Source organism: Panicum virgatum, chromosome 9K, assembly GCF_016808335.1.
Source record: "Panicum virgatum strain AP13 chromosome 9K, P.virgatum_v5, whole genome shotgun sequence".
NCBI lineage: Eukaryota > Viridiplantae > Streptophyta > Magnoliopsida > Poales > Poaceae > Panicum > Panicum virgatum.
In genome coordinates this window covers 28433757-28446497 of record NC_053144.1, presented here as the reverse complement: position 1 = coordinate 28446497, position 12741 = coordinate 28433757, and the positions used below count along the sequence as shown (strand labels likewise).

The 12741-nt window shown below is 44.0% G+C and overlaps 2 protein-coding genes across 2 annotated transcripts; both read left to right on the top strand.

The window, feature by feature from the left end:
- Positions 1-7473: 7473 nt before the first annotated feature.
- On the top strand, positions 7474-12323 carry LOC120647920 (translation initiation factor IF-2-like). Its single transcript, XM_039924726.1, has 5 exons — positions 7474-7643; positions 9597-10150; positions 10248-10292; positions 10826-10967; positions 11043-12323. Exons 1-5 carry the CDS (start codon positions 7474-7476, stop codon positions 11113-11115), a joined length of 984 nt encoding a protein of 327 aa, XP_039780660.1. The 3' UTR covers positions 11116-12323.
- LOC120647919 lies at positions 11173-11823 on the top strand. The gene is made up of 2 exons (XM_039924725.1): positions 11173-11347; positions 11528-11823. The coding sequence occupies exons 1-2, from the start codon at positions 11173-11175 to the stop codon at positions 11821-11823; spliced, it is 471 nt and encodes a 156-aa protein (XP_039780659.1).
- Positions 12324-12741: the final 418 nt, after the last annotated feature.

Here is a 12741-nt window from a genome sequence, read left to right as displayed (position 1 = left end):
GAAGGACAACGATCACCCCCACCGGCGCCACTCCCTCCAGCTGCTGAAGCCATATTTTACTGAAAATACTTTTATTTTCCACAAAATTATAAATTCTTACCATTACAATGCAAATATTATTTACTATTATAATTACAATGATCAGATTAATAACTCTTACAAATAACGATGAAATCATATAAAAAATATACAAATAATCCATCACTAGAGTGTGAGCATGAACGAATGCAACACTAGAGTGTCAAAATAATCCATTCATAATACAAAAAATTCTAATATACTCATTTCATTAATTCATTCATGAATACAAAAATCAACTATCTACAATATGGTCATATATACAAGTACATCGCATGAAGTGTCTACACTCATTCTAAAAATTTCTACTATCCACGTACTCATCTAAATCTAAAAGAAAATCACACCTACACATGCAATCTAAATGTCCAAGAAATGAGCTAGCTACACATTTTCTCTATTTCTAAAGTATGAAATGAGCTATACAAGCCAAGGAAGAAGAGAAAAACAGACCCCAAACCTTTAGCACCGATGGATGGACGGGAGAATTAAAGATCTTCACAAATGTGGTGAAGAAATGAGCAAGAACTCCCCTCTCCCGAGCCAAAAATAGCAAGAACAAGTGAGCTGAATGGCTTGGACGGGGGGAGATGGAAGGGGATAAGGGGGCTAAGGAGTTTTGTCCCGATTGGAGACACCAACCGGGACAAAAGTGGGGCCTTTTATCCCGGTTGGTGGCTCCAACCGGGACAAAAAAGGCCCCTGTCCCTCGCTGGCTCGGCCAGCCGTTGGACTCGGGACAAAAGCCACCTATTGTTTCGGGCCCAAAGGCTGTCGGGACAAATGGACTAGAATAAAGGCATGTTTTGTAGTAGTGGCAGACTTCTAATTTGCGAAGACACATGCTAACTGCTAACACCAGCCACCACCGCAGTACCGCGTTGCGGCTGACACAAGCCTTTTCTGCGGGATGTGAAACCGACTGAACCAGTTAACGACCTTGGTTGGCGAAACAAAGTGAAGGGCAGGTCATTAGCTGGCATGTGCCTTATTAGGTTTAAAATTAGTTTGCCATAGGCCCATACTTGTCCTTGGATCATTAGTCAAGCAAAGGACAGATCGGCACTACTAAAAGGGACGAGCAATAAGCAACCTAGGATCTTCCAGAAATTGTCAAATTATAGCCACGGGGAGGACACAGCTTGGGAAAATAAGCAGATTAATTAAGCTACTGCCACCGACTAAAGAAAGTGTGCTCACTTTACAAAGCAGGATCGATCATCTTCAGTCAGTGCTGCGCGTTGATTCTTCGACAGACAGACACGCAGACGGCCGACCAAACATGAGAAAGGTTAGTTTAATACTGTCATCCTGCCGGTTGCTCAGACAATTTGCTAGAGTATACGGTGGTACTGGCAACTGTACACGTTTTGACTGTCGATCATTCGGCTGGCTGGCTCTTTCACCTAACAAGCATCTAAATCTAAGCCTACATACCCTGCTCGATCCAACTGTACATGTCCTGACACCTTCGTTCATGCAACACCTTCCTCAGGCTTGTCGTCAACATCATATCCCTGCTGGCGTCTCGTGCCAGCAAGCACCGAAGCCAACGATCCTCCCTCTGCCGTCACAACGTAAGCCTAGAACGAAGAAACCTCCGACATATAAATGTTTGACCCTCGACCGTACCTAAAACCTAATAACCTCACCGAAAAGGATGAGAGATCACCATGATTTAGAAATAATCTCCATGCTAATAGATCTTTGACTGATTCCCTCTCTTGTAACAAAACACAACAAACAAATTAAATAGCATGTTACTACTGTCTACTATATGTTTACTGACGCGAGGAGTACTATATAAACAAGATACTAGGACAATAATTATAGTAAAACGGAGGGAGTAATCACTGACAGAACAAAAAAAAAGAATCACTAACATGCGAGGATGGTGGAAAAGGATATAAGCACCGGCCATACAGAAGCAACTTAAGTAAGAAGAAATAGCAGGAGCGAATGGGAGAAGTGCAACTTCCCACGCACCGCACATGATATACCGAATCTTCTACAAACTCCAAAAGGTAGCAAACATCCTCCTCCGTGAGGATCTTCCACGCACTACTAACTGGTCAAAGGGTCTCACCTTTGGCACACAGTGCTTCTTCAAAACAATATATAAAGCTGGAAAAAGAAAGCGTCTGCTTTGGAGTACTACACACCGACACGCAGCCAAACAAGGAGGATTAGTTAACATCAAGACGCATGCTTAGCTAGTTAATTAAGCACCTAATTGATCATGCACACTTGTCAGTAAACTAGTGTGCCATGTCATACGCATGCTTACTCCATTCGACAACGACTCGCATTCAAGTTGATACTAGCTAGTATGCCCATTGGTCAACAGTCACCATCGGCCGCCGCATTCTCTCTATACACATGGTGGGAAGTATACTACTCCCTTCGTCCTAAAATACAATTGTTTTGTTTTTCTAGCTAGAAAAATCAAAACGAATTGTATTTTTGGGACGGATGTAGCATGTTTGTGATACAGACGATGAAATAATTTTATTTTATTATCCAAATATATATGTGGCAATGGCATCCTTTTGCATGTATGTTTGTTGTACCTGCACTCAACTATTACCCTATAGTGTATTGTTTTTCTAGGCATTTAATTAACTAGCAAGACAATGTTCCGAATCAACAAAATTGACTGCGGTACCTATGAAATCAAACATCAATTTCAGATCAAAGCATTTATAGTGAACTCCCTAACTGGCGTGAAGGGGGGCTATTAGGGAGTCGCAAATCAAGGTGTCACGCAGTCATATTTTCCAAAACCATATGTCCAAATCAAAATCCTACTGCACCACTATGTTTCTTGTGATGAAATCTTCAAAACAATATTACACTTAGTGCCTTAGATGAATTTTTTGTGCGGAACATTTTATGAATGCGGAATAAATTTTTTAAGCTAGAACAATTTTTCCAGCAATATAAAAAAATGTTCCGTCTTATGTGGTGGTTTGACTGCCAGTGACGTGTGACTTCTAATATTTTTGGCATCAAGTATCTAGCTTCCTTCAAATCAACATTAACATTACATTATATAGCTAGGGTCAACTAAATTAATTAGTTGCGGTGGTTAAGTAGTGATATATTTAGTGATTCGGTTTGGGCCGGGTTGCTATCGGGCAAAAGATCTATTTCCATGTCTTGCACCCCTCCGAGGATCTTGATTTGCCAAATTTTTGCAATGGATGGCTGACCAATGGCCGGTCGTGTCCCGGAAAGTGGAACACATGCGTGGTCGCGGTCGCTCTCCACCACGCTGTGCCGCGGTCAAAGACGATCGATCTTGTTTGAGTAGCCTGCGATGCAAGCCGGGTGGCATTTTCGGCCCCCTGTTTGGTTTGGACTAGGAAAATCTGGACTAGAAATTTTATCAACTTTGACCGCTAATTAAGGTGTCAAACAAAGTCAATTCACAAAATCAACTTCAAAATCTTGCGCGAGGAATTCTGAACAATCTAATGAGGTCTTCGACGCGTGATTAGAAGATGGTACTGTAGCATCACTATAGCCAATCATCGATTAATTACCGTCATTAGTTTCGTCGCGAAAAGTTACGCCCATCTCTAAAAAAGTTTCACAAATAGACTTCATTTAGTACTCCATGCATGCGAGATTCTTCCATCGAAAAACGTGCGTGCACTGTTCCTAGAATCTCCAAGACTGATCCAAACACGGCCCCTGTCTCTAGATGTCGTCGTCTTGACCCCCTGCATTCTACCGACAAGCTTACGAGATACACTGAGTTCATCACAGTACTGTTGTATCAAGCTATAATAAGGTACCCGTCAAAAAAAATTATAATAAGTTAGCTAGATGGGGATGGTGACTTGCTGCTTATGAGCGGCAGGGAGATACTAATTAGCATGTGGATCATGGACCCCCTTTCTCAAATAATACTACAACATGATGTTGAGGACAAGCTTGTTTACTTTTGAACTAATCTTAGCCTAACTGTTGTGTCATATATTTGAGAAAAGAGTGAGTACTTAATTAATGCCTTGTTTAGTTTGCGAATTTTTTTGAGTTTTGGTACTAGCACTTTCGTTGTTATTTGACAATTAATATCCAATTATAGACTAATTAGGATTAAAAAATTTATCTCATCGTTTACAGTTAAATTGTGTAATGAGTTAATTTTTTATTAACATTTAATATTCCATACATATATCCGAAGATTCGATGTGATGGGTACTTTAGCAAAAATGCAGCACCGCTCGACATGGTCTGAAGACATACGCCCAGCACAGGCTAATTGTCCATGATAAATGTTATAGTTTAGCAGCACCATGGTCTGGCAGCAGCGTATAATTCTCACAACTAGATACCTCATCAAGACATAAATTTCACAAAGCACTGCATATTCACTACATGATATACATTTTTACCGGTCCGTTATTCGCTGAGTCCGAACCTGCTGCAAGGGGGGGGGGGGGATTGACTATTTCGTTTGGTTTGTAAAAAATGCAATTGGATAATCGATACAGTGAGCTATAGTCACAATATGACTTGATAAATTACTCCCACGATAGATTAAAAATGCACCTATATACCTTTTTTAAAAGGGAATCTCAGTAGTTCTTTTAAAATGGTGAAATCTCGGTAATTCTTTTAAAATGGTATACTGGTGGCATTTATAGTAATTTTTACTAAAAAAAACTAGTGGTATTTATAGTAGTGCCAAGAACTTATCCACGGACCGTTTCAGTTTGTTTCAAGGAAAGACGAAAGACCCAATGGGCTCTTAACTGGGCCGAACAAAATGGCTTTGTTATAGCAAGCCTAGAGAAGAAATACAGCCCAGAAAATGAAAAATTTGGTGTGCACGCGCGCGCAGCAGGAGCAGCAGCCCAAGAGCCCCCACAAGTCGCTTGAGTCTTTCGGGCCCATCTTCTTTAATAGACGAAACTTGACCCAGCCATCGGGCCAAATCGATCGATCGTTCAGCCACGTCGCTCTTATTTCTTACACGTCCGATTGTGATCCAGCGGTTGGAACTGGTTATCACGAAGGGTCTCCAGCTGTCGTTCCGGTGCCTATTTATGGTTTCGCGATCCTTCGTTTCAGACTGTCGGTCCGCCGCTTGGCCTCCTCCGGCTCCACGTCCTCCCGCTGCCTGCTCCGGCCTCCAGCACGCTCCGTGACTCCGTCCATCGCGCCGCCCGTCGGTCGCACGAATCGATTAGGACGGCGACCTGGCAAAGGGGACGGGCGCTGTGTTCGCGAGCCCTGATGCTGCTTAACTGCTTCCCCCAGCGTCCATTCCACATAGCCTCAGTCGGCGGGAACTCGGCGTGCGGCGAGGGAGTCGATTCCTCCTTGCCGCTGTCCACGCTACTCCGGCAGCCCTCGTTGCCCTCCATGCTGGGCTTCCGTGGACTCTAGTGGTGAAGCTCACGCCGCCGCCGCCGCTATCTCACTGGTAGTCAACTCCATTTTCCTGCGACCGAGCACATAGCCTCGGCGCCTGCCCAGCCACATGTCGTAGCGACGCCGTCTCCGCCGCAGGGTCCAGGAAGCGCGAGCCTGCGAGCGTTGTTGCTGGCACCACCTCCACGCATCCAACTCCAGCTCCAGGTTCTGTACTCTCTCCAGCACCTTTTTGTGAGACCGTAAGCTCCGCACTACATCATTCATCTATACCGCAAGCAAGCTAGTTTGACAAGGATATGTTGCTAGCACAAAGGTAAATTTTCTTTCCCCCGATATAATCAGCCCTGCCAAAGTGTGGTTACTGGTGACCTCCTTCATTTACTTCCATGCCCATTTACTGTTTGATGAAATGTCAATGTAGCATATAAATTTGATTGAGCAGGAGCAAAGCATGTTTTACCGAAGTACTTATTGATCTTGTTCCTGATGCTAAACAAGTGAAAATTGACAAATGAAGCAATTATTATTGTGTGTCAAGTATTAGTTTTCATCCATTTCTTCAATTTCTGGCAAGTAATCTTCTTTGAGCTCATTATATCTGCCTCTCTAGCCCCAACGTTGGCATGCTCTGGGCTCTTTAGTATCCACCGACATGCTCAGAATAATTAAGTATAAATCCATTAATTTGCTAGGTTCATTTCTATTGCTTGCTCAGTCAGATAAGAAATACCGATTTGAAATCTTATGCTGACGAGAACAAGATAATTGTTCTAGAGTTGACAAATAATGTAGGGCAATGCATATGCCAAGGTCAAATTCCAACTAAATAAAATCAACATGGTATTAGCGCTGATAAAATTAGTACAATTGAAATAGCAACCACACAATTTTAATACCCTTAAAATTTTTGTACATTATCAATATACCATTATACATGAGACATGATTGAGTTGATTGAGTGCTATGAAGGATTGCATTTGGCCGCACAAGTTGGGCCGGCCTTGATGTATCTGTATATACAAGATATACATTCACTCATAGGAGATACACCCCAGGTGCTTAATTGCTTGTCTATGAGACCTCATTTTGATGATTCTTCTGCTTTGTTGCAGTTTCTTGTACCATGTTAATCAAATGACTGTGTTGCACTGCAGGTTGCTAGAGATGGCAAATATAGCAATGAGTCCGAGTTAACTCTTATGTGCTATATCAAATAATTTACTACCATTCAATTGTTCAAGACAGATTTTTGCATTTTGTCCATTGTTGTTTCCTGGCATATAACAGAGGACCAGTAAAAGGAAAACGATTAACAAAAAAGGTGAAATGTCTCTGCTAACAAAGTCTCTTCTTATTAGGATCTATTTATGCCAGCCAACAAGAAAGTGACGACGACTGAAGTTAGCCGAGGAGATGAAGCCACGAAGGAGCCTAAGTCCAAGGAGAGGCTCGGCTCCACGCATCATGACTTTTGAGACTGACAGCTTGCAACTTTGCAAAGACCAGTTGCTCTCTTTTTAATCTTCTCTTCAGATTGTCAGAAATGGTCATAATTCCATGGGGGAATAATATCAAAACTACATTGGCCCTGTTTGGATCCATGGGTTAGAGTTAGATTGTGTTAGATTGGGGTCATCTAACCAAAAAATATCAAAACAGGGTGGGTTAGAGTGGGTTAGATGCATCTAACCCACCCCAAAAAACTATCCCCTCTAAGGGGTGCTTATTTGGGTTAGAGTGGCGGCGTCCGAGCGCTGCCCCGTTCGAGTGACTCCCCGGCGCGGCCCCCTTCGAGCAGCTCCCTGATGCCGCGTTCCCCAGACCAAGCGCCCCCCAGGCCCCGACCGGCGCGGCCTCACGTCCGAGCGGCCTACCGACCGCCCCCCGTCAGAAGCTCCGTGTCCAGGGAATAGAGCGCTCTATTCCGGCGGGGCCGCGACGCGCGAGGATGCAGTCCTCCGGGAGTCGCTGCTGGAGCAGCCGGCCGCGGCCGCGACGGAGGGCGGCATGCCCAAGGGGTACTTCGCGGTGTACGCCGGGGAGGAGTCCCAGCGGTTCGTCGTGCCCACGGGGTACCTCCGGGAGCCAGCATTTCGGGACCTCATGGAGCACGCCGCCGAGTTCGGCTTCACGCAGGCCGGCGGCGCGTGCCGTGCACCCAGGATGACTTCGAGGGTGCAAGCAAATTAAAGCAGCCACACGATTTGAGGAGCAAGAGGCCACACAAGAGGTAGCCACACCAGATCTAGCCAAATTATTGAAAAAGTGTCTTTAATCTAACTCTAACTCTTGCATCCAAACACCACTTAAGTTAGAGTTAGTCTAGAGCTAAAAACTAACTCTAAATTCTAACCAAGTTAGAGTATCCAAACAGGGCCATTATGATTCTGCTCCTATCTCATTTATTTTCACTAAAATTGTTTGTCCCTGTTATTGTAGTTTTTATTGGTTTCTTCTATAATTGTTCTTTGTCATCTAGTACTAATCCACAGTTCCACACAATGAATTACACGGATGCTCAGAGAGGCCTGCTGCAGCATTTCTTCAGAGTATTGATGTGAATGAATACAGCTGAAAAGATATTTCCTAAAACATTTGGCTTCTATGTTTGTTTTGATCATAATAAACATGGACTCTAGAAACCACTCACCTTGTCAATATTTTAATTTAGATTGTAATATACAAATCCAAAAAGCCTGATCCGTTCCAGGGAGGGCGCGGCAAAGCCGCGCCGGTGTTTCTAGTTTCTCACTATGGCCGTGATAATATCTGGGGTCAATTAATTAATTAAACCACTGCAAACTGGCAATAATTAAACCACTGCAAATTAAGAAGATATCTGTAGTTTTCTTGTAGTAACTCTATATCTTCTTAATTTCTAGACATAGAAGGAAGAATACAGTAGTCATGAGTTGTTTTGCAGTGGTAGATGACATGCCAAATTGACGGCAAGACACATGTGGCGGCTTTGTTAACATCAGTTCATTTGTGGATTTAGGGCGTTCATATTGTACTTATTTTTTTCATGTGATGTAGGTGTTTAACACAATTGGTGTAGTGCATATACGGTGACGAGGAATTTGTGGAATCAATGTGCTTATTATTTTTATATTTCGATGGTTCCATCATATTCTTTTGAATGGTGAGTATTCATAATTCATTTCACGTAATACAAGTTTGTACTACCTCCGTTCCAAATTGTAAATCATTTCAACTTTTTTTTAGAGTAAAAATATTTTAAGTTTGGTCAAATTTATATAATAAAGTACTGACATTTATCATACCAAATAAGATCATTAGATTCTTCATTAAATATACTTTCATAGTAAATTTTTGTATATTTTTTATAATTTTGATCAAACATAAAAATAGTTGGACTCTCTAAGAAATTTGAAATGACTTATAATTTAAAAGAGATGAAATAGTAAAAAAAAACTCATCGGGGGCTTACTACTTCATTTCCATTGAAATAGAAAGAGTATGAAACGTAGTGGGCCAGTTAATAGGCCAAAATCAGTCAAGTGTACTCTTATATGAGTGTAAAAACAATGGGCCTTGACAAGCCAGAGATGCCCATCAACTGGCAACAGGCTGAGCGGTTTTCATATTTTTATATTTTATATTTTCGTTTTTTACAAAAATATATTTTCGATTTGGAAATTTACAGAAAGCAGGGCGGCCAAGTCCTTCAGCAGCCCGGCAGCGGGGCGGCACTTATGAATTAGCAGCCGGTTTGATTTGCAGGGCAGCGGAGCGAGACGGGCGCTGGAAAAGCCCATATCATGCGAGTGTGAGCGAGTGCTTTTGGAGAGCTCAAGGGTAGGGAAGTCGTCGGTTGTTTCGGGTGCAAGAGCTTCATCGATTTCTCTACTGAACACAGCTGTCATTGGCTCATTGCACAACACACGCTGTACTCAGCTAGGTTGATTATTGGCTGCAAGCCTGCATGTGGTAGTCCAAGACCGCAAGGCCAGTTTCTTTTTTCTTTTTTCTTTTTTACTGTCGGACGAATACTCGGGGACAGCCGGCCTGTTATTATCGAGTGGATTTGGAGTGTTCCATGAAAGAGCGACACGATAGCAATGTCCTGAGGTGACTCTGCTTATACTACTAGTAGCTGTTTTTTTTAGAGACAAGGCAACAAAAATCCGCTGCCGGGCTGCGGCCGCCCCGCTGCCGGGCGGCCTGGGAGGCCGGTCTGCCGGGCGACCGGCCGCCAGGGACCCGTGCTCGCTGCCAACGCCGACGCTGACGCCGCCCGCGCCCTCGCCCTGCACCAGCGTTCGCCCGTGTCCTCCGCTCCCCTGCACTGCAGCACGCGCCGGCTGCCCCGCCGCCGCCCGGGCCCTCGCACCTCCGCTCTTGCAGCACGCGCCGGGCCACCGCCGCTTCGCCGAGCGCCGGAAGCCGGTCGGCCCCTCCTCCCCCACGCCGGTGGCCACGCCCCCTCCTCTTCCTCGCCGGCGACCGCACCCTCGCTCCTCCCCACATCGGCGGCCGCGCCCTCGCTCCTCCCCACAGCTGCGGCCGCGCCATCATCGATCCCAAGCTCGGCGGGGAGGAGAATCCCGAGGCCGAGGTCGTGGAGCTGCAGACCCAGACCGCGCTGGTGTTCCTCTTCTTCTTCAAGTCCAGCTGGTCCGCGTGGTTGCTGGTGTTCCTCTTTTGCGTCGGCGCTATCCAGGTACGCACCCAATTCCAATGAACTTGCTTTACTTCAGCTGATCCATGGAGCAAATGCCCTGGATTGCTTCACCTCATCTTTGATTCATCATCTACAGTATTTTCCAGGGAATGGAATACGTTGCATCATCTCTTGCCATATGGTGTGAATGATAACTGACACCAAATCTTTTGCATTGTATGGTACTTCTTCTTGTAGACAATCAGTAGCACTAAATCAGTAGCATAAATCAATTTCTGAACTGAGAATGATGCTTTCTATATGGAGACAATCAGTAGCATAAATCAATTTCTGTACCACTAATTTAAGCTTGGTTTTAGCTGAAAGTTACATAGCGAATATGAGCTCTGAAATATAAGATTTGAAATAGATAGAAATAAACATTCAGTTGACACCTTGCAAAATTCACAGCACCATGTATTCAAAATGAGAGGGTAGCACCATTCTATCTACCTCAACTATTTTTTGCCTTTACCTTTCATTTTAAATTGTAGAAGCTGTACTGAGAATGATGAATATATATGATGCATACCCAGTGATTGCATATACCCAATGATTGCATATACCAAACAATGGAGGACGAAGATTGTACCCTTGTTCGTTACTTGATTGCTGAGGATAACCCGAATTATGAGTTTCTCGATGATGATGATGACATACACACTCTGGTGTCAGCCATGGATGCAGAGAGCTCCTACCACGGCTCAATACATGTGAGACGATTTGTCCCCAGAGAACGTGTTGATAGAGAGGCAAGAATCATATGCCAATACTTTGCTGCCAATCCTATTTACACCCTTAAAAAGTTTCGTGAAAGGTATAGAACATGGCATGTCAAATTATTGTCTTTTCTCTCAATATGTGCATGTTGCTTATATTTTCTATCTTGCAGGTTCCGTATGAAGCGTCATGTGTTCATCCGCATTCTTAATGCAGTTCAGTCTGTGGACAGCTACTTCCAGTAATGCGAGGATTGTACTAGGCTTTTAGGATTGAGTGCTTTGCAGAAGGTGGTAGCCGCAATGCGCATACTGGTGTATGGTTTGCCGTTAGACGCCGTTGATGAGTATGTGCAAATTGGCACGTCAACTGCTCGTGAGGCTCTTAACCATTTCTGCAGTGCTGTTATAGCTGCCTTTGGGGAGGAATACTTGCGTTCTTCAAACCCTGTCGATGTGGCTCGTCTACTGCAAGAGGGTGAGAGATGAGGTTTTCCGGGTATGCTTGGTAGCATAGATAGTATGCACTGGGAATGGCGGAACTGCCCTACTGCTTGGAAGGGCATGTTCACTGGACGCGGGAAGCACCCATCCATGATCTTGGAGGCTGTAGCATCTCATGACCTTTGGATATGGCATGCCTACTTTGGCCTTCCAGGTAGCTGCAATGATATCAATGTTCTACAGAGGTCGCCTATTTTCTCAGCATATATCCGAGGAGAGTCACCTCCTGTTCACTTCACTGTCAACGGACGGACATATGACATGGGGTACTACCTTGCAGATGGTATATACCCTGATTGGCCAGCATTTGTCAAGAGTGTTCGCCATCCTATGGAGAGGAAGACACAATGTTTTGCTGCTGTGCAAGAGGGTGCGCGCAAGGATATTGAGAGAGCTTTTGGTGTTCTTCAAGCTAGGTGGGCAGTAATCTGTGGGCCGGCTTATGGATAGGACAGGGAGCAGCTTTCTGATATTATGACCGCTTGTATTATCATGCATAACATGATTGTCGAGGATGAGAAGTCTGAGGCCATCAATACCAACTTCGACAACATTGGCAGACAAGTCAATCCTTCAGGTGGAAATGTAGCGGAACGGGAAGCATTTGTAGCAGCATATCACAAGTTGCGTGACCAAGCTCGGCATATCCAACTTCAGAAGGATCTCATCGAGCACAATTGGATGCGATATGGTTCAACCTAGTTTTTTCTTTTTCTTTTGCTTTAGTTGTAATGTGTTTACTGTATGAATGTATCTGTGTCCTGCCTGAGTTATAGTAGAGTCTGTAGTGCAGCTATCCTAAGTTCTGCTACTGGTAATGCAGCATTTTTTCAGTTGCTAGTGTAAAATAATGGTTGAGATGATTTTCTGCTGCTGCTTTTTTATGACAAACTGTTGGAGAACATATTTTTTTATTTGAATGGTAGCAGATATGATTTTTGTTGGAGGAACTTCAGCTTGTTATGTAGGAAGGCATTAGAAAAGGTTTGATTGCCAGTGGTATAATAATGGACTACTAACAACAATGAGATGCCATGTTAGCAAAGCAGTTTGCTGTTTCATCATGTTTGCTGTTTCAGTTCGCACAGCTTCACATAAGCAGTTTGCTTGCTGTTTCATCATGTGGGGATTCAGTTTTCTGAGGGAGCAGGGGGGTCACATGCCTCCTGGGAGGAGCAAAGGCCTCCTATTTCATTTGCTCTGCTAACATGATATACTATCAGGCCTCCTGGGAGAAACTGCTAGTATAATTTGTGAAGCGGTTCTGTCTGTCAGTTTGAGAAAGTACTATCAGGCCTCCTGGGAGAAACTGCTAGTATAAATTGTTTGAGGAATACGATAACTTTCACCTGAAAACAAGTTCCAAAC